This window comes from Labrus bergylta, chromosome 8, assembly GCF_963930695.1.
Source record: "Labrus bergylta chromosome 8, fLabBer1.1, whole genome shotgun sequence".
NCBI classification, from domain to species: domain Eukaryota; kingdom Metazoa; phylum Chordata; class Actinopteri; order Labriformes; family Labridae; genus Labrus; species Labrus bergylta.
Window position 1 is genome coordinate 13,998,352 of NC_089202.1, and position 25,167 is coordinate 14,023,518.

Genomic DNA, 25,167 nt, shown 5'->3' on the forward strand with positions numbered 1-25,167 from the left:
ATTATTGTGTTTGTGATCATTCCTGTTGACACATCAATGGTGCTCAACATTAAATCATTGTGAATGAAACTTGTTCTGCATACAAAATGCAACATGTTAGAAAGTCATACATCACATCCATTTTTACTCCACAAAAGAAATCCGGTTTGACCAGAGAAATTAGCCCAATTATAGAACAACACATTAAAAAATGCATCTTGGACTATTGTCCATTAATACCAGTTTTAAATGACAAATAATACATCATTGTGAACTAAACTTGTTCTATCTACAAGATGTGGCATGTTTGCAAAATATCCCAGTTTCACAACTAGAAAACTGCAGTTGGAACTATCTTGCTTTAATATCAGGTTTAAATTGCAAACCCGGGTCCAGATTTACAGTCTTGCAATTTCCAAACAGGTTTCCTTCACGGTTCACCAGAAACAATGACCGCAATGTGTTGACTGTCATGATGTTGCAGATATCTTAATAGTGGCCATGCAGGTTTTGGTGGTAGTTAAGAGGAATGCAGACAGGCCTGGTGATAGCAGAGACATACTGGGATTAAGGGACTGGACTATTGTGGCTTCACTTCTGAGGTGACAGAATACAGGCGATAATTTCACATCAGAATGATAAAGGAGTTCCTAATCTGACGGTGAGTTGAATCTTTAAAGTGTAACTTTCTCTTTGGGATTCATGACCTGCGGTGAGAGTCTACCTGCTCATTAAAGCCTCACTCTCTCTGTCCTACCTGACCTCTCCACCCATTCCCTCTCTATCCCTTCACACGTCTCCTCCCTCATGGCTTGCTCGTATATATTGGAGACACCTCTGGGATTTCACTTCTCCACAGGAACATTTTAAAGGTGTTGTTTCCCATTTTGGCTGTGTGTTATGACTGAATATGAGCAGACATTGAGGAATTGGACTTTTACTTTTTAATGGTAAGGTTGAGACACTGTCATCTGTTTTTATTCCTTTCCCTTACTGTATTGTATTGTTTATTTCAAAAATGAATAAGATATCAAAGTAATCCATGTTTAATGGACTGAATGACTCCTGCTTCTACCTTTTAATTCTTGTAATGTTTTCCTCCTTCAGCGTGGACCTCACCTTCTCTCCTGAGTTCCTTCCAGTCGAACATCAGGTGTCAATGTCTCCGTCTCTGGCCAGATCTGCTCCCAGCGAGCTCAACCATTGGTGGAGCCAGCTGAGGTTTCGCCTTCAGAACAAGAAAGGATGGAATGAGATGTTGGACGAGACGTTTCTGCTCTACACCAAATAGTAAGAAACTTATAAGACACTGTTTTGACCACTTTCTACAATAAATGAGATTATGTATTAATTAATGTTAAGGAGATGTAAAGTAAAAGCACTTTGAATACAGTATTCATGTTTTTTCTGTTCTTCTCTCCTCAGTATAAATGATATTCCTCTCTTCTACGCGGCTAAAAAGAACAGTGTTGGCTGCATCAAGAAACTTCTTAGTTGTGCATCCACTAATATCTTTGAGAGAGGTATGACTAAACTGTGATTTTGCAGATTTAAATTTTCTCTGTGCTGTGATTTTAGTGCAGTCTTAGTTTTAATCTGTGGAAATGTAATCTTGTCCCTCAGGAGCTCTGGGTGAGACGGCGCTTCATGTTGCCGCAATGAACGATAACCTAGACGCGGCTGAGGCTCTGATGGACGGAGCGCCTGAACTCATCAATGAACCCATGACCTCCGAGCTTTTTCAAGGTTGACACACATAAATACACTGACACAATAACCCTATATTATTAAAAACGATGAGACAAACATATATAACAGATGAATAAATTGTCAAAAAAAATTGACTGATTACAAGCCAGTAATTCTACTAATCAAAAATCGTTTGATGTAACTGACACAAAAAAATAAACATGAGAGCATCAAAACCAGTAAATGACAGAATAAAAACACAAAGACTAGCTGTTATTGAACTTTGATGCCAGTTAACCCCTCATTAACCTTTCTTACTGCATTTGAGTCAAAGTTAAAAAACAAAAAAGTGAATTATCAACAACAACAAAAACAAGGCTCTGACTAATAATAACACAGACATCAATTTACAAGTCCCAAATCTATACGGCCTCTTTTTGTTATAAGAGAGCAGGACACAGCTACATTAAATACAGAAAAGAACGAGTGTCTTCCTGGATTGGTATGTACTGGAGCTTGACCGATTAATGGCCGATAATATCGACCGATATTAGCTTATCCAGTGACTATCAGTATTGTCTAATTTAATCGCAGATATGTGCTGATATTACTAGATTAATTCACCAGTAAAAAAAAGCATTTCATTTGGTGTCATTGTATTACACTAGCAGTTTTCTTTCTGTCACCAGCAGAGTGTGCTATATGGACTATAACAAGCATTATTACTCTCAAGAGTGTCAAGCTGTGACGCACGTACATGCACAGTTTCTTTCTAGTTGAGTGACCTTGTTGTCTTCAATATATTGCTTCTCCACAAGTGTTTGATTTGCATTTGTGTGATCAACGCAATAAATCTACAGATTGAACATCTAAGAAAGATATCGGTTGCGGATTATTTCCGTCCCCAATATTGATATCAGTATCTGCCCCAAAATTCTATATCAGTCGGCCCCTAGTATGTACAGTATCTCATTACATTTACTTTATTTACTCCAGTACAATTCTGAAGTAGTTCACTCAAGAGGTGAAACTGATGAAATAAGTATCAGTTATTTTACAGTGGACTGATGTATGTATGCGGATCCACTGCTCTGTCTCAGGTGTTACTCCTCTCCACATCGCCGTGGTCAATCAGAACATCAACCTGGTTCATCAGCTGATCAGTCGTGGGGGTGACGTGGCCACACCTCGAGTCACCGGTCTATACTTCAGGAAGAGGATAGGAGGACTCATATATTACGGTGAGTCAGCAGGCCTAAAGTGAAATGTAGGGGGTTTCATGTACACACATGAATGTGTAAGAAAGACTAGAGGAAGCTATTTTGGACCAGAGCTTCAGATTAATGATTGTAATTTATGCTTTTATGGAAAGTGATGGACCAATGTTGTTTATAAAATAAACATTTTGTCAACAGGGGAGCACGTCCTGTCTTTTGCTGCGTGTGCAGGGAATGAGGACATTATCTCCATGGTAATTGAAGCAGGGGCCAGTACCAGAGTCCAGGATTACCGTGGTAGGAAATACTTCCTCCTTTCCTTTTTTTAAAATCAATGTATTAGTCTACATTTTTGTTTTCTCTTCTCCTTTAACGTCTGTCTCTTGTTTACACCCCTATTTTCCTTCTTTTTTTTTCTCTCTAGGTAACACAGTGCTTCACATTTTGGTTCTGCAGCCTAACAAGACGATTGCGTGCCAGGCCATTGACCTGATTATGGCACGCGATGTAGAGCTGGACCAGTCAGTGCCACTCGACATGGTGCCGAACTTCAGAGGCCTCACACCTTTCAAACTGGCTGCCAAAGAAGGAAACATTGTGGTGAGAGCAGGGTGGGGACGGTGGGACTCGCAGGGTGAAAACTCAACATGAAAGGTGGAGCAGATTGTTTCTCTAATCCTGTCCTCACTGCCATGATTCTCTCTGTGTCTCCATCAGGCATTTCAGCACCTGGTTAATAAAAGGCGTGTGGTGCAGTGGAGTCTGGGTCCTTTGACTTCTAACCTGTACGACCTGACAGAGATTGACTCGTGGGCCGATGACATGTCGGTGCTGGAGCTCATCGTGGGCAGTCACCAGAGAGAGGTAACAACAGAAGGGGAAATCTGGTGAAATTACAGAGAGGAATAAAGACTTTTACGTTTACCTGAGGAGACATTTAAGTGATTATTTTGTTGGTATCCAGGCCAGAGGGATCCTGGAAGTGACCCCTGTGAGGCAGCTGGTTAGTCTGAAGTGGAACCTGTATGGAAAACATTACTTCAGGTAACAGTTAGTAAGTGGAGTCAAACATCTGAACTGTACACACATCAGATCTTTTTCTAACTGTGTTTCTTTCTCTTCTTCTCTTCTGTTAGGCTGCTAATGTTACTGTACCTCCTGTACATCGGGACCTTCACTCTGTGTTGTGCATATCGCCCTCTAAAGGACATTCCAGAGAACTACACAAAGTCAGACATGGATAAGACCATCCGAGTCCAGAAAACACTCAATGTATGTTAAAATTATGAACACCTAAATGTGATTGATAGCACGTCATCATTTAACTATGTAGTCATGCTAAAGAAATGCAGGACTATTAATAGTTTATATTTACTGAAGAACAATTGTTGTAATCACAGTAACTAAGAAATCAACATCATGTGTATTGAACAGCAGCAGTTTAAGAATCAATCAAATCTCTACTCCGATAACAAAACATGACTTTACAGGTAAAAGTCTGACATTCAAATCTTACTAATTTATTCACCTTATTATAATTTACAACTGATTCAATACATGAACAATAAATGGCTTTTGCATAAAGGATTTTACTTTCTACCTTAAAAAACGTTACTAAATTTGAATACATGACTTCTACTTGTAATGAGGTTTTTTTTTATAATGTGCTGCAGATCTCAATACTTTGTCCTTCCCAGGACCTTAAGTGGCCTTTTATTTCAAATTACCTTACGGAAAGGAGAGTTTAAACATGCTTGTGGTTTAAATTAGAATACAATCTGTAAGGTAAAATTGAAGAACAACCTAAATATAATCACAAAAACATGACCATACTCGAAGACTGTTTGGGCTTTGGCTCCTAATTTCCTTTTCACTTATTGTGTGTATGTGTGTGTGTAGATGTGTGCACCTGCACATGCCACATTGTACATTAATATGCTCTCATAATAATGTGCTTTTAATATTAAAGCGTGTGTATTTCCTCTCTGTGTGCCTCAGGAAAGTTACCTGACATATAAGGACAACCTGCGGCTGGTGGGTGAGATCATCAGTGTCTTGGGGGCTTTAGTCATCCTGTTGCTGGAGGTGAAATTATCAACTATGCTTCTAACACACTGCAGGGTATGATTTAAGGGTTTTCACTGATAACCTCCAATGTGTTATCTTTTACACCAGATCCCTGACATACTGAGAGTGGGGGCAAGGCGATATTTTGGCCAGACAGCTCTCGGAGGCCCCTTCCATGTTATCTTGTGAGTAGAAACACTTCTAAGCAGTAGAAACAAGCACATTGTTCCTCGTAATATAATTAACCTTAGTGCTTTTTTTTTTTGTTCTGTCCAGAATCAGCTACGCCTGCTTGGTGGTGCTGCTGTGTGTGTTCAGAGCATGTGGGGTGCAGGGAGAGGCCGTGGTGATGGCGGTGTGTCTGGTTCTCGGCTGGTGTAACGTCATGTTCTTCGCTCGTGGTTTTGAAATGCTCGGCCCTTACGTCATCATGATACAGAAGGTAGGACGTCAGCACAGACACAGTGGTTGTAGATTATCCCACCGAAAGACAGTCTGACACTTGAGCCGATGATTTTAAGATTTATAGTAAATCCCCAACTAACGTAAGCGCAGGTAACATAACACAGAAAAAGAAAAAGAAAAAAAACGTGTTACCGGTAATACAAAACCAGCTTGAAGCTGTTATTCTTGTACATAAATGTGTGTAAACAATATCTATGTCTAGAAACTACAAAAGAATACGTAGAAACGTACCGTTTTCCTCTTCGGGGGTGCTGCGACATGAAACATTCTCCTTTTTTTATCTTTAATTGTAGCCTACCATTTCCCCTCTCTTGAGTTACTATTGAGATATGTAGGAATTATTCTCTTACTTGAGTCGTTTCTAAATGTAAGCCCTTTGTTTAAGTAACAGGAAGTTAAAATTCATAGACTTAAACAAAATTCAAGTATCTCAAACCAGAGGTGTGGACTCGAGTCACAGATTTGATGACTTTGGACTCGACTTGACAAAATCATGAAAGACTTGCAACTCGACTTGGACTTCAACACCAGTGACTTGGGACTTCACTTGGACTAGAGCCTAATGACTCGAAAATACTTGAGATTTTAATGTTATTTTAGGTCCCATATATAATTTCCGCGATGCGCAAAACACGGACGGAATCACGGAGTTTTACAATGAACATATAATGATCTGTGAACAGAATATCGTGGGATTTGCCTCAAAGTGTTTTTATAAAATATATGAGGAGTTTTACGCGCGTTTGGTACCTGCAGCTTCTCACTGCTGCTCCTCTTCTGTTTACATACATGTTGCAGGCGCGAGCTGACACGTACAAACACACACACACACACACACACACACACACACACACACACACACACACACACACACACACACATGCACGCATGCACGCACGCACACACACACACACACACACACACACACACACACACACACACACACACGGACGCACGCACGCAGACACACACACACACACACACACACACACATAAATCTCCTTCAGATACAAATTCTCTCCAGATGTACACGTTATAAACTTAAAGGAGCAGTATATTATCTCTGTCCTAGTTACGTCAGACACGTCATAGTCCCCCTTTCGAGACTATAGTCTCGCTAACGAGAAAAATGGGACTTACGATGTTAATTAGCCTCATAAGAATCACTTCTGTACATGCTTAACCTTAGCAATATCGTAAATTTTTTATTTGTGGAGTGTGAGAGCGAAAAACCCATCAGGCAACTATCTTTCTTTATTATCCATCAAACAATCTAGACAGGAAAACTCTCTCACGGTCCCTCTGCCCCAGGCAACCACCTATAGTACTCCAATCCAATTAAAAAGAAAAAGGGTTCTGAAAACTCTATAGGATGATTTATAAATTCATACATTTAAAACCTCAGAAATAAAATCTAAAAATTGTCCAAAGTCAGGCTGGTCGACCCATCGCACCTTCCAATGGACCTTTCCCTACCTAACACCACTTTCCCTAAAGATCGATAAAGAAAGAAAACACCTGAGGTCCCAACATATGCATCTTATACAGTTCCAGAAATACTATCAAATACTAATCCAAAGTAATATGTCTTGCTAAAAATATCTACTATAGAGTAAAACATACATAATATTTATCAATAATACAAGTTACATTGTAATAAAGAAAATCCAATACTATAAAAACATACATATATATATATCAAACTGTTGCTTTTTAGCAGCATCAGCTTCTACTGTAATAAACCCTCAATTATTTTTCAATCGAAACCCCTCATCATGATGTCTTCATTCAGGTTTCCGTTGTCCACTTCCATCCTCCATTTTCCTAAATTTGGTTGTTTCAAGTCCATTAAGCTGGAAGGATCTCTGGACAATCAGCCACCCTCACATTGGTCTCCCAAATATCGTCCTGGGAAGAAAAATCTACAACCAGTATCTTTGCACATACAAAAACATCAAAAATATTCATTTTTGTATCATACTTTCACATTATTCCACTACATGATTAACATATACATGATTAATATACATGATAAACATATTCAATTTCCCCCCTTTTAAAAATGCACTTCCTGTTCAACATTATAGTGAGTCAATGATGAATTCAGATATTCAAAATGGATATTTCTCCTACTCGCTCTTGTCCCATCTCTATGACCTCCTCATCTTTGCTCAGGTCATTACAACTCAGTAGCGTCAGAATCTAAAACACTATAGCTCCTACTGGTCCTAATTGTGATTGCATCCAAACATTCACAGACCATCCTGCTCCTTCTGATGGACCAAATTAATTCCTTATGAGTTTCAATGCATCTATGACACTAGTCATATTGTCAGCAGCATCAGGGATCAAAGTATAACAGTCGTCTCCAGTTCAATTTAAACTTTGACCTCTGCGTGGCTTTAATCAAAACACCATTAGCACCAACAAAAGCACCTTCATCAAATTCAGACCTATGTGTTGGCAGATTTTAACAATACAATTTTTTTTTTTTTAACACATCATTCATTTTTTTATTTTTTTAGTTTATTCACAAACACCTTGGATTTGCAGATGATAAACAACTCCTAGATGTTATTTAATTCCCAATTTTTCAAAATTAGTCTGACTGTTTTATTCACAAACTCTTTGCCATTATCTGAAGATATGCAATCTGGGAGTCCCCACCTGCTTATGACCTCACAACACAAAAACATTTTTTTTTATTTCTTGCATACTTTTATATACTTTTTTCTTTTGAAGCTTCTAACAATTTCTGTCCCTCATTTTCTAACAACTGCAGAATGCCAAGTTCAGTTTGTTTTTTCTCCTTACGTCTCTTTCCCTTTTTGCCTTTCTTCTGACTTACCTTATATGTAGACACAAGCACCTGTATTGTTTTAATCACATCCGGGTTCAAAGTCCCTTCCACTGGCCAAGGTTGGTCAATGTCAGGCCAATGCTTGCTCCATTTTTACGATACTTTTGGAATATTTTTAACAAGAGGATTAGTCTTCTGTACTACATCAACAGGAGTGATTGCTTTTGTAATTTTGGTGTCCATCTTTGACATTACAATGACCCTCTTAGTTCCTCGTATTGTAAGTCAAACTGAAATAGTTAAAAAACTATTTAGAAAGTATCGTGTCACCACACTTGAAAGTGAATGAATTTGCCGAGACCAAAGGTTTCTTACTATATAAGCAAAAGCATTTGTTTATCACCTAATGCATCTAATCACACTTATTTATCTTAAAATTATGGAAATAATGTCAATGTTCCATCTCAAAATAGCCCAGGTCAAGCTAGACCATACTCAGATAATGAAACCAGCATTCACAGCATTTGAATCAAATCAACTTTTCCATAAATGATCAATCAAATCAAAAATACTCCATTATTGAACAAATGCTTAGTCAGTCTTTTGCAAAGACTTCCTCCTAAATAATTGCAATGTGATATATAAGAAGAAATAATGTAAGCCTATATGTTCCTGACTATAAATTTAATATACATGATTAACATATTCAATTTCCCCCCTTTTAAAAATGCACTTCCTGTTCAACATAATAGTGAGTCAATGATGAATTCAGATATTCAAAATGGATATTTCTCCTACTCGCTCTTGTCCCATCTCTATGACCTCGTCATCTTTGTGCAGGTCATTACAACTCAGTAGCGTCAGAATCTAAAACACTATAGCTCCTACTGGTCCTAATTGTTATTGCATCCAAACATTCACAGACCATCCTGCTCCTTCTGATGGACCAAATTAATTCCTTATGAGTTTCAATGCATCTATGACACTAGTCATATTGTCAGCAGCATCAGGGATCAAAGTATAACAGTCGTCTCCAGTTCAATTTAAACTTTGACCTCTGCGTGGCTTTAATCAAAACACCATTAGCACCAACAAAAGCACCTTCATCAAATTCAGACCTATGTGTTGGCAGATTTTAACAATACAATTTTTTTTTTTTTAACACATCATTCATTTTTTTATTTTTTTATTTATTCACAAACACCTTGGATTTGCAGATGATAAACAACTCCTAGATGTTATTTAATTCCCAATTTTTCAAAATTAGTCTGACTGTTTTATTCACAAACTCTTTGCCATTATCTGAAGATATGCAATCTGGGAGTCCCCACCTGCTTATGACCTCACAACACAAAAACATTTTTTTTTATTTCTTGCATACTTTTATATACTTTTTTCTTTTGAAGCTTCTAACAATTTCTGTCCCTCATTTTCAAACAACTGCAGAATGCCAAGTTCAGTTTGTTTTTTCTCCTTACGTCTCTTTCCCTTTTTGCCTTTCTTCTGACTTACCTTATATGTAGACACAAGCACCTGTATTGTTTTAATCACATCCGGGTTCAAAGTCCCTTCCACTGGCCAAGGCTGGTCAATGTCAGGCCAATGCTTGCTCCATTTCTCTGATACTTTTTTCCCAATTTTTCAAAATTAGTCTGACTGTTTTATTCACAAACTCTTTGCCATTATCTGAAGATATGCAATCTGGGAGTCCCCACCTGCTTATGACCTCACAACACAAAAACTTTCTTGGCAGCAGACTGAGCATCTTTCCGCTTGGTTGGACAGGCTTTAAGCCACCTTGAAAATCTGTCCACAACAACTAGCATGTATCTTTTACCTCCTGCCGGTCTTATCATATCAACAAAATCCACAACTAACTCACACATAGGACCTATTGGTGTCCTAACATCGTTTATTTTTACAAATAGTACACCTGCTTATGACATAATCATGGGTTATGTACATTTCTTGTATAAGTCTATTTTTTAATTGCACAGTTTAAGCTTGTTTCATCGAGGGGAATTCTTTTAAATCTTTTTTCGGGTTAATATATATGTATGAGAGAGGGGGTTGGTTTTGTGGTTAATTTGTAACAAATGTTTCATGTCATGTACGTCTTTGTAACCTGCTACTGGATGCTTTGAATTTCCTTCGGGATCAATAAAGTATCTATCTATCTATCTATCTATCTATCTAATCAATCTGCTCAAGCAAATATTGTAACCAAAAACCATATTCTTTCGTAATCTTTCTCCTAACTCCCCCCTTGCACATGGGCTAAACCATGTGCTTCCTGAATCATCAGACCAAGCAGGTCTAACAATTTCCTTATCTGAGCATTCCCTTAATTCTCTACTTCCTGAACCTTCCTATCTGTGGTTGGTCAAAAACTGACTGTGGAAAAGATGCAGTGGGGATCATGGATAACAGCTGAGGTAGCTGAAACTAGATCTAGTCATGCTGCGGTTGTGGTGGTAATTGATTTGGTTGGGACTGACTTTGCATAACCACAGCTTGTTTATTCGCTTTCTTATTGTCCACCAGCTGTTGGTTAAGTTTTCTAAGAGTCTCCTGGTCCTGTTTTTTCTTATAAGGCGGGGGCTTTTTTGCTGATGCAGTATGTGAAAAGGGTGTGTTAACCTTCTCCATTAACTTTCCCGCTTCCTTATCATTTTTTTTTATTTCTTGCATACTTTTATATACTTTTTTCTTTTGAAGCTTCTAACAATTTCTGTCCCTCATTTTCTAACAACTGCAGAATGCCAAGTTCAGTTTGTTTTTTCTCCTTACGTCTCTTTCCCTTTTTGCCTTTCTTCTGACTTACCTTATATGTAGACACAAGCACCTGTATTGTTTTAATCACATCCGGGTTCAAAGTCCCTTCCACTGGCCAAGGCTGGTCAATGTCAGGCCAATGCTTGCTCCATTTTTACGATACTTTTGGAATATTTTTAACAAGAGGATTAGTCTTCTGTACTACATCAACAGGAGTGATTGCTTTTGTAATTTTGGTGTCCATCTTTGACATTACAATGACCCTCTTAGTTCCTCGTATTGTAAGTCAAACTGAAATAGTTAAAAAACTATTTAGAAAGTATCGTGTCACCACACTTGAAAGTGAATGAATTTGCAGAGACCAAAGGCTTCTTACTATATAAGCAAAAGCATTTGTTTATCACCTAATGCATCTAATCACACTTATTTATCTTAAAATTATGGAAATAATGTCAATGTTCCATCTCAAAATAGCCCAGGTCAAGCTAGACCATACTCAGATAATGAAACCAGCATTCACAGCACTCAGCCGCATTTGAATCAAATCAACTTTTCCATAAATGATCAATCAAATCAAAAATACTCCATTATTGAACAAATGCTTAGTCAGTCTGTTGCCAAGACTTCCTCCTAAATAATTGCAATGTGATATATAAGAAGAAATAATGTAAGCCTATATGTTCCTGACTATAAATGTAATATACATGATTAACATATTCAATTTCCCCCCTTTTAAAAATGCACTTCCTGTTCAACATAATAGTGAGTCAATGATGAATTCAGATATTCAAAATGTATATTTCTCCTACTCGCTCTTGTCCCATCTCTATGACCTCCTCATCTTTGCTCAGGTCATTACAACTCAGTAGCGTCAGAATCTAAAACACTATAGCTCCTACTGGTCCTAATTGTTATTGCATCCAAACATTCACAGACCATCCTGCTCCTTCTGATGGATCAAATTAATTCCTTATGAGTTTCAATGCATCTATGACACTAGTCATATTGTCAGCAGCATCAGGGATCAAAGTATAACAGTCGTCTCCAGTTCAATTTAAACTTTGACCTCTGCGTGGCTTTAATCAAAACACCATTAGCACCAACAAAAGCACCTTCATCAAATTCAGACCTATGTGTTGGCAGATTTTAACAATACAATTTTTTTTTTTTAACACATCATTCATTTTTTTATTTTTTTTATTTTTTCACAAACACCTTGGATTTGCAGATGATAAACAACTCCTAGATGTTATTTAATTCCCAATTTTTCAAAATTAGTCTGACTGTTTTATTCACAAACTCTTTGCCATTATCTGAAGATATGCAATCTGGGAGTCCCCACCTGCTTATGACCTCACAACACAAAAACATTTTTTTTTATTTCTTGCATACTTTTATATACTTTTTTCTTTTGAAGCTTCTAACAATTTCTGTCCCTCATTTTCAAACAACTGCAGAATGCCAAGTTCAGTTTGTTTTTTCTCCTTACGTCTCTTTCCCTTTTTGCCTTTCTTCTGACTTACCTTATATGTAGACACAAGCACCTGTATTGTTTTAATCACATCCGGGTTCAAAGTCCCTTCCACTGGCCAAGGCTGGTCAATGTCAGGCCAATGCTTGCTCCATTTCTCTGATACTTTTTTCCCAATTTTTCAAAATTAGTCTGACTGTTTTATTCACAAACTCTTTGCCATTATCTGAAGATATGCAATCTGGGAGTCCCCACCTGCTTATGACCTCACAACACAAAAACTTTCTTGGCAGCAGACTGAGCATCTTTCCGCTTGGTTGGACAGGCTTTAAGCCACCTTGAAAATCTGTCCACAACAACTAGCATGTATCTTTTACCTCCTGCCGGTCTTATCATATCAACAAAATCCACAACTAACTCACACATAGGACCTATTGGTGTCCTAACATCGTTTATTTTTACAAATAGTACACCTGCTTATGACATAATCATGGGTTATGTACATTTCTTGTATAAGTCTATTTTTTAATTGCACAGTTTAAGCTTGTTTCATCGAGGGGAATTCTTTTAAATCTTTTTTCGGGTTAATATATATGTATGAGAGAGGGGGTTGGTTTTGTGGTTAATTTGTAACAGATGTTTCATGTCATGTACGTCTTTGTAACCTGCTACTGGATGCTTTGAATTTCCTTCGGGATCAATAAAGTATCTATCTAATCAATCTGCTCAAGCAAATATTGTAACCAAAAACCATATTCTTTCGTAATCTTTCTCCTAACTCCCCCCTTGCACATGGGCTAAACCATGTGCTTCCTGAATCATCAGACCAAGCAGGTCTAACAATTTCCTTATCTGAGCATTCCCTTAATTCTCTACTTCCTGAACCTTCCTATCTGTGGTTGGTCAAAAACTGACTGTGGAAAAGATGCAGTGGGGATCATGGATAACAGCTGAGGTAGCTGAAACTAGATCTAGTCATGCTGCGGTTGTGGTGGTAATTGATTTGGTTGGGACTGACTTTGCATAACCACAGCTTGTTTATTCGCTTTCTTATTGTCCACCAGCTGTTGGTTAAGTTTTCTAAGAGTCTCCTGGTCCTGTTTTTTCTTATAAGGCGGGAGCTTTTTTGCTGATGCAGTATGTGAAAAGGGTGTGTTAACCTTCTCCATTAACTTTCCCACTTCCTTATCATTTTCCTGTTTTTTCTTATAAGGCGGGAGCTTTTTTGCTGATGCAGTATGTGAAAAGGGTGTGTTAACCTTCTCCATTAACTTTCCCGCTTCCTTATCATTTTTTTTTATTTCTTGCATACTTTTATATACTTTTTTCTTTTGAAGCTTCTAACAATTTCTGTCCCTCATTTTCTAACAACTGCAGAATGCCAAGTTCAGTTTGTTTTTTCTCCTTACGTCTCTTTCCCTTTTTGCCTTTCTTCTGACTTACCTTATATGTAGACACAAGCACCTGTATTGTTTTAATCACATCCGGGTTCAAAGTCCCTTCCACTGGCCAAGGCTGGTCAATGTCAGGCCAATGCTTGCTCCATTTTTACGATACTTTTGGAATATTTTTAACAAGAGGATTAGTCTTCTGTACTACATCAACAGGAGTGATTGCTTTTGTAATTTTGGTGTCCATCTTTGACATTACAATGACCCTCTTAGTTCCTCGTATTGTAAGTCAAACTGAAATAGTTAAAAAACTATTTAGAAAGTATCGTGTCACCACACTTGAAAGTGAATGAATTTGCCGAGACCAAAGGTTTCTTACTATATAAGCAAAAGCATTTGTTTATCACCTAATGCATCTAATCACACTTATTTATCTTAAAATTATGGAAATAATGTCAATGTTCCATCTCAAAATAGCCCAGGTCAAGCTAGACCATACTCAGATAATGAAACCAGCATACACAGCACTCAGCCGCATTTGAATCAAATCAACTTTTCCATAAATGATCAATCAAATCAAAAATACTCCATTATTGAACAAATGCTTAGTCAGTCTTTTGCCAAGACTTCCTCCTAAATAATTGCAATGTGATATATAAGAAGAAATAATGTAAGCCTATATGTTCCTGACTATAAAGACTATATGACTATATGACTATAAAGAAATGTATACACATATAGATAAATGCAGGTGTTTGTTGAAAGAGTTTGTGGATAAAACCGCATTGGCCTTGATCAAGCTGGATTCAGGATCCCTACGTGTTGTTATCTGCAAGCTTCCAGTGTTTGTGAAGTACTGCCAGGTTTGTGGATCTGCCCTTTGGACTGATCCAATTCAGACACAATCCATCTGTCTGTCTTCCCTTTAGCTCTCACACAGCATAGTAAAAACAGAGAAAACAGAAAGAAAACAAAACAAAAGTTTAATCACTCTGAATTCATATACACAATGCATTCATATACACAATGCAATAACAATTCCGTAAAATATGCACACATTATCTGTCATCCTTATCTGTTGCAAAAGCTGCCTCTCTGACACTTCATCTGCATACCGTATTTATCAACAGTCAGCACATTGAAATTAACGTCTTCACCCACACTGTAAAAAAAAGGGGGGAGCAAGGGTGGCCTGGGCACTAGGCATACCTTTTAGAAAATAAATAAAGGCGTTCATTTATATTTAAAAATGTCTCAATTTCCTAACATGATCTAATAAAATGCCCCAAATCAGTGATCTGATCTAATGGAACATAACATCAAACACAGAATTCAGTCAAATAAAAATGGAAAAAACAGAATTTAGGAAAAATAAACAAAACAGAGTCAGTCACACTGGTACTGTTATTTTATTTTAAGAAGTAGGCTTTGCTAGAATTTGGTGAAGAGAGCTAATGACTTGTTCAGGACTCAAAATTCAAAGGTTAGGACTTGTGACTCGACTTGGGACTTGCCTGTCTTTACTTGGGTTGACTCGGGACTTGAGACCAAAGACTTGAGACTTGCAAAGCAATGACTTTGTCCCACCTCTGTCTCAAACAACAGTTTCATTAGGTCTTTTCTGTAGATCTAAAATGTAAAATAAATTCACATGGTACATGGTGGCCATGTTCATATGACGTCATTCTGAGGATTGAATATTTACTATCTATGGGAGGGATATGATGTCTTACTGTATTCCGAGGTATGAGTATAAATGGTTGGAATATGAAAAAATATTTATCATTTATCATCAGTTGAAGATCAACATAAAATTCTGGACTTGTGGCCAAATTAAGAGGTAAAAGAACATTTTGAACTAAATGCAATATATTTAATGTCACATTATACTTTTTTTTTTTTAAACAAACACAAAACTATTTCATGAAATGCAAACATTTTATTAAAACATTAAAATAATTCTTAGGTAAGGTAAAAGTAAAAACATTTTGTAAAACACGAAGACATTTCTTCAAAGGCAGAAAAATGAAATGAAACTAGAACATTTCTCTTAGTGTCTTTGTGTTTCAAGAAATGTTTTTGCATGTCACAAAAACTTCATGCATTTCAGGAATTGATGGAACTCAATTGATGACTTTTTTGAGTTTAGTGAGAGGCTTTTTGCATTCATTGAAATGTTTTGGCAGTTGACCTTCAGGGCCACTGTACAGCTAATGCTAGTATTAGGCTGGTATTAGGCCACTAACCAGATAATATTGTTAGATTAATGTTAGCAAGGAATTTGCTAAAAGCAGTGCAATGATCAATTTCTGTATATTTAACATAGATGTACCCACAACCTGGAAAACAGCAGTACATCTTTAACACAGCATTTTAGCTTCCAACCATAAAGTCACACAGAAAATTCTGCTGCATGAATATAGTAGAAGGGAGCTCATGAGTCACGTACAGTAGAAATGGCAACTTGTTCCACACCTGTTCTGAAATGTTATGGAAGTGGATGTATTTAGTTTTTCTTCTGGGTTTGAGGTTCACCTATTTGTGTTTGCAAGCTGACCCAATGTCTGTCTCATTTCCCCCTAGATTATATTTGGAGACCTGACAAAGTTCATGTGGCTGAGTTTCATTGTTCTCATTGGTTTTTCCACCTGTGAGTATATTCTTGGCGACATGCACATACAAACCTTTAACCCTCACAAAGCCTGTAAGGGAAGAAAGTATTGAAATGTTTTAGATTATTGAAATGTTTTAGACTTTTCCACTGCCTCACAGACGTATAAATCTTTTCCTCTCAGCACTGTGGATGGTGTACATGACCCAGGAGCCCGAGTCCATCCCGTCATATCGTTCCTTCCCTGTCACCCTCTTCTCCCAGTTTGAGCTCAGCGTGGGCCTCATAGATCTGCCTGTGGACCACACCATCGCAACCCCACCGATTGTCCATGTGCTGCACTGTGCCTTCTCTGTGGTCTCCTACATCCTGCTACTAAATCTACTTATAGCCATGATGAGCGACACACATTGGAGGGTGGCTCAGGAGAGAGATGAGCTCTGGAGGACTCAGGTAAACAGAAATGTTCAGAGACACCTCATCATCCTGTCCCTGTGGTTTACTGTATCAGAGTAACAGCTGTTATGATGTTGTTCAGGTGGTAGCCACGACATTAATGCTGGAGAGGAGGCTGCCTCGCTGCCTGTGGCCTCGGCTCGGGGTTTGTGGGCTTAACTACGGTCTGAGAGAGCGTTGGTATCTCAGGTAAGACAGTACGTCAACAACAGAGACAAAAGTCTTGATGCGAGAGAAAAAACAGTTTTATATGAGGTTATTGATAGGTTTATGTTTAGGTTAATAAGTGTTAAGGGGGCACCAATATGATACCATGGATATGTTTTAAGTCCTATGATTGCTAAACAAACTGTTTATGGCTGTGTTCGAATGGAGTATGTCACCCAGTTCTTATTGTAGATACCCAATGCCATGGTAATAGTTTAGAGGTTTCTGCCAATTCATTCTTTTGTAGGTATCTTTTAAGTCCAATTTTAGGAATGGTGTAAAAAAAAAAAAAAAAAATTTGGAGTATTCCTAAGAATACCATGATCCTCTGATAAACTTTAAAAGCTGCATCACTGTTTTCTTTGCAGGGTTGAGGACAGAAACGACCCAATGTTCCAAAAGATGCGGCGTTACATCAAAGCTTTCTCCAAAGAGGATGAACAGAACGAAAAGACGGATGCAATGAAGGGATCGATGTCAGGAACCCCCAAGCTCAGACCTAAAAACAGAGGAGGTTATAACAAGAGGAGGTCTCTGACAGGGTGGCAGATGATCCGTCACAGTGCTCTGGGTTTTGAGATGGAGATGGAGGAGCCAGAGGAGGACATTAAATTTGTTTAAGTAGAGACACTGACTGGACATTTAGTGATCGTGAGTGTCAAAAGAAAAAAACTTGCAAGAAGAAGACTCAACTGGTTTATTCTGTTTGTATAGAAAATGGTGCAATTATGTCTGCAGTATTATGCTATGGAAAAGAGCAAGTTATTTTTGTAGCAGTAACACAAAATATGTAGCATTAACTATATGCTAATCTAAAAAAAAGTTTAATTTAGACATTAAACGTATTATATTGTTAATAAGACATTTTTATATGAGAATAAAAATCTTGTTGAAAAAAAATTGACTTTCTCTGTTTTGTACAAAGTCAAAGAGCAGTTAAGAAGCATGCAGTGAATTAGACAGAGGTACCTTAATCAGCACTTATGTTCCTCTTAAATATTTGGAAATGAGTACGATCAAATAAAGCTGTCTTAACAAATATTCAAGCATCAAAATATGAAATGCGTCCCCTTTTTGCTGTATGCTTATGATTGAGTTGTGAAAGAAGAATGTAGATTGTTACTGAGGAGTTGATAAATGTAAGGAGAATTGGGGTTTTCTCAATATTCTGTTAAAAGAAATGTGATGCTCTCAGTATCCCAGCTGACAGATGAAGTATGAGGAGGCTTGGCAGGGAGCTTTCAGCCAGTTCTTCTCAGCAGGTCGTTCACTGCCGAGGAGCCCACAGTTCCCTCCAGACGTAGCATCCGTAGCCCAGTAACTACAACAAGAAAAAAGTGTATTGTTATTTTTTTTTTTTTTTACAGACTAACATAAAAGTCACCATAGCCACTGGACATCCCCCATTGGCTGTTTGGCTAATGGTTGATGGGATGTGACCATATTTAGACAGGAGGATGGAGCTGAAGAACAAGGGGCTAGTAAAAGCTAAGTTAAGAGCTAATAATAGTGCAAACTTGGTTAGTAAGGTGCATCGGTACTGATATTAATAGTGATGACCTACAAAAGCGAATGAGGCCATCACCTTCAAGATTCACTTTTTCTATAGTTATTTTTAATACCTGAAATTGCTGTTTGGTGTGAGAAGGATTAATAGCACACTGAAGTTAGAGCTATTTTTAAAATGTACATAACAAATGTTCCTGATGAGTGGTATATTAAAGTGTGTAATGAAGCAGGGGCAGATTTTACACTACATAACAAGACAGAAAAAAGTCGATATGAGACACTGCTTGGTCCACAGGGGGCACCAGCGTTGATCCAAACTGAATGTTCCTCACAGGAGCTTTAACTGAAATATTCATTTGGATGTTTATTTAGGCAATCTAAAAACAGGCATTTTAAACAATTGTTATTGTTAAATAAAAAAAGCTGACCCGTTTAAGTTTCTTTAAGTACACTTAAATGCTACACAAGGTATTTTCAGGTAAATACGGGGGCTTCAACCACCAAGAAAAAAAAGCTGAGCAAAATGTTTGCAAGTGTTATGTTTGTAGATTCAATCCCCAATGAATCCCAATACTACTTGACTTCTTTAAACAACCAGGAGAGTTGCACAAAGAGCAAATTGTTCTCTTCCCTCACCAAGATAGCGTTCAGAGAAAACAATAAAAAGCTATGGAATCAAATATTCAGAGACCTTCATATCAACCTTGCAGATATGAACCAACAAACGTGAAAAAGAGAGCAGGGACAAGGACACAAAGGAAGAAGAACGAAGGCCACACAGATCAAATGTTATGTGAGACACATCAAATGTGCTGTGTACAGTGTAACATCCTGTTACTGAATAATTTAAGACATTTTTCAAGAATCACCTCTCTGTCAGTACGGTGTTGTTGACCCAGGACCATGTGGAACCACTCTGTCTCAGTCCAATCCAGTAATTCAATTTACCCTTCATGGTCAGAAAAGTCTTAAAGAGAGAAAGCAACAGTCACATTCACAAAATATTGTCAATGGCTTTACGCCAGAGTCAGGGAAGGAAGCGATCTCACATCTACCTGGGTCTCAGGGCTGGAGATGACGGCCAGAGATCCTCCTCTGGAGCTGCAGTTTCTCTGGCTCTCATCCCAGCTCAGTCTGAAGGTGGACAGGTAAAAACAAGACCGGCCAAAAGTCAGCCAATCGTCGGCACACTGTCGGCAGCCCAGATCTGCAGAGAGAGGGATCGTATTAAAATGAAAAATAAAATAGAAACAAACAAAAAAAAACTAAAGATGGTTCTGTAAAAGTAAATTAAGTGCACATGTAAATAATGAAGACAAGGCCATTCCTTCTTTTTCTATCTTTGGAAGGTGTACATGTGTGCCTGTGGGGAATCAATCAAACATTTCAAATCAAGATGAAATGATAAAAAGGTTATCTAGTTTTAATTTGAAAAATTACTTAAAAAACAAGCACATTCAACATCCAACTTCCTCCAGGGTCTGTCTGAGCAGCAATTATAGTGCGTGTGAAAGCAGAAATGACTCTAAAACGACGGTGCCATTTGTCCATCTTTGATCTTGTTTGTTGTTTTGTTTCTTTGACTTGAACAGGGGTTTTCTGCGGAGCATTTTTCACACTCACATTGGAGCTGAACATTTGGAAACAGAGCCTGGCAGTGGCTGTAGCTGCAGGTTGTTGCTGCTCTCTGCTTGGTGTCTGGTGCGGTTTCCTCGCTCTCTGGGCACAGTGTGGATCCAGTTTGGGCTAGAAAACAGAGACAAGAGGGAGGAGTTCTAAGGGTGAAGAAATGACGCCTGCAGGCTGCAGCAGTGAAATTCGACACGCTTATTGTTCTTGTGTTATTATGGTCTGTTTGAGCAAAACAAGACTAAAAGTAACAGGCATCCTGACATAAACAGTATGTGTCTGTTTTTTCTTTAATTTCTACACTGCTCCTTTAATAATCTGGTCAGGAGAGGATTGTTTTCATAGTCCTGACATATGGCTGCAGACACTCACGTTTCATACTGAGGAGGATGACGACCAGCAGTAGCACCAAGCTGATTATTGTGAGGAACACACACGCAATGCGGTACAGACGTACGTTTCCCTCAGTCTTTTTACCTAAAAAAAGGAAAAATCAGTTAGTGAGACTATACAAAACACAAACTACAAACAAGCCAGGATGAAAACACACTGCTCTGGCCTACCTTTCTCAGCCTGCAGATCAACAGATAACTCAGACTCAGGTGATAAATTTGCTTCGGCTTCGTCTTTTTTAACCCCGCCATAACTGTGCCAGAATTTGATGTACATGGCGAAAAGAGTTCTGGGACTTGTTAAGGGTTTTCCTGCTCCTTCTGTCTGATCTGCCAACTCAAGTCTACTTGCCCTTTTAAGACACCCCCCTCCTCGTCTTGTTGCCATAGCAACATGACATCACTGATTACTAAATTATTAAAGGAACACAGTGCTCAGCTTGTCCTTACATTTCCCAAAACTTTTCCAGAATCTGTGTCCTGCTTCCTGTTTAAGAACGAGGGAGAGTGAGAGACACGGACAGACAACAAAGGCCTGCAGTCGATAGACTACAAAAAACAAAAGATAGGATTTCTGTCTCAAGGCCATTTCAGATTAGTGTTTGCATCAAAGACAGGTCAGAGACAGCACTGATACAGATTGAAAACTTTAAATATGCTTTTAAAGTACAGGCTAAAGTTAGACTGTTCAATTTTTGTCTTTGTTATAATAAATCAGTGTATTGTCAAAACAACAACACTCTAAGAAATTGCTGTACACTTACAAGGAACTGTCAACAGTATGATCCTGTTATGTCTAAATACAGGACATGTATTTAGATGTGTTTATAACTGTATTATAACGTTTTATAACAATATTTTACTGTATTATTGCTTGAAGGAAACAAAACAGTAATTTACTGTGGTTTTTGCCAGATTGTCATCCATCTCCATCCTGACAATTAAGAGGTGAGTGCCTTACTGCTTTGATAGTTAGAATAGGCAAAAACCATCACTTACTAAGTTTGAAGTCATTTGTAAGATTAAGGTTAGCTAGATTTGGAAATTACACAGAAACAGTGCAGGCAGACACACACGCAGTGAGTGAATTCTTTGCCAGCTTACATTAGCGTGAAATACAGAGCTTAACAGTTGCTAAATGGGACAAAAAACAAAACATTTTCTTGTAATGTAGTTAAGTGGGCTATAATGAACTTGACTTGCTTGCCTGGTGGTACTAGAATGGTAAGGTTAGCTAACATCAACAGTCACTTTTTCAACTGACACTGACTATTGATTGAATATTGAATTAGAAATGATGATTAGCTGGGCTCACTAGGCAATATGGCCATAGCATAAATAGTATAATATACAGTATTTGAAAATGTATAAAAGGAAACTTTAGTGAGACTGTCAGAATGGGCCTGAAGCATGTTTTTTGTTTTTTACTGTTTTAACACATACAGCTTCTGCCATACATCCTGAACTCATGTACTTTCTAGGACTCATTTTTATTCATATTAGTTTTTCTTCATACTTTCACTTTCCTTCTTTGTATATGGAGAATATTCAGAAAGGATTGTCCATATGACAATGTTCACTGTTCAGCTGGAGCTGCTTTTGTTCTAATGTTGTTTTTTCCATTTACAGAATCCTTGTGGCAGTTTCAGTCTGGAAGGAGAAATCAGAGGGAGGTGCAGGTCCAGGGACCCAATTTCCCTCAGAGGACAGGTTGTTTATTCAGTTATGAATTTTTTTCACTTCTTTGTTTAAAATGTATCTACCAAAACTCTTTTATGCACTTTTTATACATTGGAAATGGCCATTGCTAAATGTCTTAATGTAAATATTTGTGCTAGATATTTTGCCTATTTAACCTTCATGTTCTTAAAGTGTATTTTCTTTGTTTTTGTTACAGTTTCAATAAAGACAGATGTGGTTTGAGAAGACACTTTGAAGTTTTATTATTTGTCTTAACATTTTAAGTTGCAATTTTAAAGGCACTGTTTATTTATTATTTTAAAACATGGTGTTTCATAACCTGACATGCAAGGATTAATTGATCAAATCACTAGGTTTAGAAAATAAATATATTGTGTCCATTTTGGTAGAAGGAAATTAATCTATAGCTAGGTGTAGTATTTACAATTCACAGTAAAAATCTGCAAATATACCTCTTGTGAAGAAATGTAAATAAACAGTATTAAACAGTTAATTCTTTTAACAGTATTTTCCTGTTAAGGTTTAAAATCACAACTTTTTGCTGTATTTACAAAAACGGTAGAAAACTGTAAATTTCAGCAACAGCAATATACCGTTAATTTTATAGTAACTTCCTGGCAACCTTGCTGCCGGTTGTTTACCGTTTTTTAAAAGCGGGAATTTCTAAGAGTGCAGTGCTATGAGGCAGTGTCACTGTGTTCACTCTCTTTTTTTTCTGGTGAGATAGATAAAGAAGTCATAAGACTGTCTTAAAGGTATCAGATAAAGTTTTTAACAGCACATGCAGAAACAGACTTTGTTTCATTTTCCACAGCAAGGATTCTTGATGAGTGATACATTTGACTGGTTAAAGAAATCAGGCTGCGATCTCTGGCTAATGCACTGCTTATGATCAAACTATGAAGGGGCTTCTTTAAATCTTTGTTTGGGTTAAACATACAGGAGCGAGGGATAGCGGGTGTTGTTAGATGTAACACATTCCACAGTATTAAAAAGTACCACAGGGTCTGCCAAAATCAAACTGAAATGTTCTCACAGGAGCTTTAAAGAATGGTGGATGTTTCATTACAAACAGAGCAGCAGTGTATGATATTACACAAAGGGACGGTGCGTTACTCTGTCTAATAACAGGAAATAACAGGTAAATGGTGAAATGTAACTTACTTGAAAACACAGAAAACACAACATGGCTGTATTTCAGATATTTTAGCATAGTTATAAGAGCCTTTTGATATTTACAGTTTTAACTTTGTTTTCATGTTGGAAAATGTTACATCAACATTTATGACTAAACAAGTTTAAATTTAGTGTGACATTAACTCCTTCCAAATAAATAGAGTTAACTTGAAAATAATTAAAAATATGAAATGTATTACTAGTTGCTATCTTTTATCAGTTTGTGTATTAATTGTAATGCAAATTTCAAAATACATTTCAAAATTGTATACATTTAATTAACTTAATTAGAAACCCCCTACATTGAATTGTTTTCACTTTCTTAAATTTGATCTTTTGCAACCTTTCATTCAGTGAAACAGTGACAGTGAAATAGATGTTTCTCATTCTTCCCCTCGATAAGTCTAACAGAACAGACTTCAAATTACTATCAACATTGTGTTTAATACAGCTGGTTTTCTTAGTGAGTAGATCAATGATTGCAATTTTTTTTTAAATAACCTTTTTCTGAGGTTATTCTTTTAATGAATCTTAGAAGATTTTCTCAGTCATCACTGCAAAAAAAAACATGTTTGAATTTCCCCAAAATGACTCACTGATTTAAACTTCTGCTTTCTTTTTATTTATTTTTTCCAAGAAGCATTACACTTCTGGTGTAATGAGTCGTGCTTTCAGACGAGCTGAAACATGTTGTTTCCGTACCTTTCCATTCTTCATTTAACAGCAGACACTCACTTAATAAAAAAATGTTACCTTTTTCTGTATTAACCGGAGTGCGTCCATGAAAAGTTTCTGCATAGATGTTCTCAGATGGTCTGCATAGTCTAGCATAGTGGTATGGTTTTTCTTCCTCTAACACTAAACAGAAATACATATGAAAACATTGAACTGAGACATGAATATCTGTGATTTGCTTCAAAAATATCCAACACATTTTGACCTTCAGTAGAGCAATATCACATCAATTATAACTTTTTGATGAAATATTTTTTAATTAAAATGTTTCAATTTGTGTGTATTCTAAAAACTGCATTCCTTCATGTGTTGAACAGTAATCATGAGGTTTGACCTGATTTAGTTAAATTTGCATTACCTTCAGTTTTGACACTTGCTCCTTTATCCTCTTCTTTGCTCTCTCTCTCGGTGTTAATGTCTTGCATCTCCATGACTCTTTTCTTGTGTGTCTCTGAGTTTCGATTCACTGGGGAAGTCTTCCAAAGTTGCCTAATCGACTGATAATAAAGTTATGTAACGTCTGCAAGTCATGCAGAAGACAATGCAGACCAAACAACTGTTGCAAGAATTATGTGACATGAAATCTGTAACTTGTCAAATATATATATAGATATATATATATATATATATACCAAAAATATTACCACACCTAAAAGTGACCACATCATCAATATAGGGACGGCTGAACACTTCCCCATTAAGATTTCTCTTTCTGTCGTTTCTCATAAAGCACATGTCTGAAGTCATGGTAACCTTAGGGGAAGATAAGAGTGTAGCCGTTATCAGCAGCCACATTTAAAACTCTCTGCCTGCAGGACTTCGGACTGTGGATTAACATGTTGATTACTTTTACCAAGGAACAAAACAACTGTCAATGATTTAAGTCTCCCTCTCAGA

General features: G+C 37.3%; 2 protein-coding genes and 1 long non-coding RNA gene across 5 annotated transcripts; 1 reads left to right on the top strand and 2 right to left on the bottom strand.

The window, feature by feature from the left end:
* Positions 1 to 1,085: 1,085 nt before the first annotated feature.
* Positions 1,086 to 9,983, bottom strand: LOC114920968 (uncharacterized). The gene is made up of 3 exons (XR_010666731.1): positions 5,649 to 9,983; positions 3,811 to 5,492; positions 1,086 to 1,207 (listed from the first exon to the last, which is right to left on the bottom strand). It is a non-coding gene; the product is annotated as an uncharacterized lncRNA (long non-coding RNA).
* Positions 1,136 to 17,992, top strand: trpv6 (transient receptor potential cation channel, subfamily V, member 6). Its single transcript, XM_020646748.3, has 16 exons — positions 1,136 to 1,269; positions 1,405 to 1,502; positions 1,603 to 1,725; positions 2,769 to 2,909; positions 3,084 to 3,182; positions 3,310 to 3,485; positions 3,603 to 3,749; positions 3,850 to 3,929; positions 4,022 to 4,157; positions 4,884 to 4,970; positions 5,061 to 5,137; positions 5,229 to 5,394; positions 16,438 to 16,504; positions 16,650 to 16,918; positions 17,004 to 17,110; positions 17,497 to 17,992. The coding sequence occupies exons 1-16, from the start codon at positions 1,139 to 1,141 to the stop codon at positions 17,747 to 17,749; spliced, it is 2,157 nt and encodes a 718-aa protein (XP_020502404.1). The 5' UTR covers positions 1,136 to 1,138; the 3' UTR covers positions 17,750 to 17,992.
* On the bottom strand, positions 17,812 to 24,767 carry si:dkey-26c10.5 (uncharacterized protein LOC563797 homolog). 3 transcript variants are annotated; one of them, XM_020646749.3, is made up of 7 exons: positions 24,629 to 24,767; positions 24,289 to 24,393; positions 20,639 to 20,743; positions 20,261 to 20,383; positions 19,693 to 19,844; positions 19,507 to 19,604; positions 17,812 to 18,449 (listed from the first exon to the last, which is right to left on the bottom strand). In XM_020646749.3, the coding sequence occupies exons 1-7, from the start codon at positions 24,699 to 24,701 to the stop codon at positions 18,320 to 18,322; spliced, it is 786 nt and encodes a 261-aa protein (XP_020502405.1). In that variant the 5' UTR covers positions 24,702 to 24,767; the 3' UTR covers positions 17,812 to 18,319. The 3 variants fall into 3 exon arrangements, with proteins under 3 accessions (XP_020502405.1, XP_020502407.1, XP_020502406.1); XM_020646751.3 differs by lacking the exon at positions 24,289 to 24,393 and having other exon boundaries at positions 24,629 to 24,741; XM_020646750.3 differs by lacking the exons at positions 24,289 to 24,393; positions 24,629 to 24,767 and adding an exon at positions 20,830 to 21,193.
* Between the last annotated feature and the right edge of the window lie 400 nt (positions 24,768 to 25,167).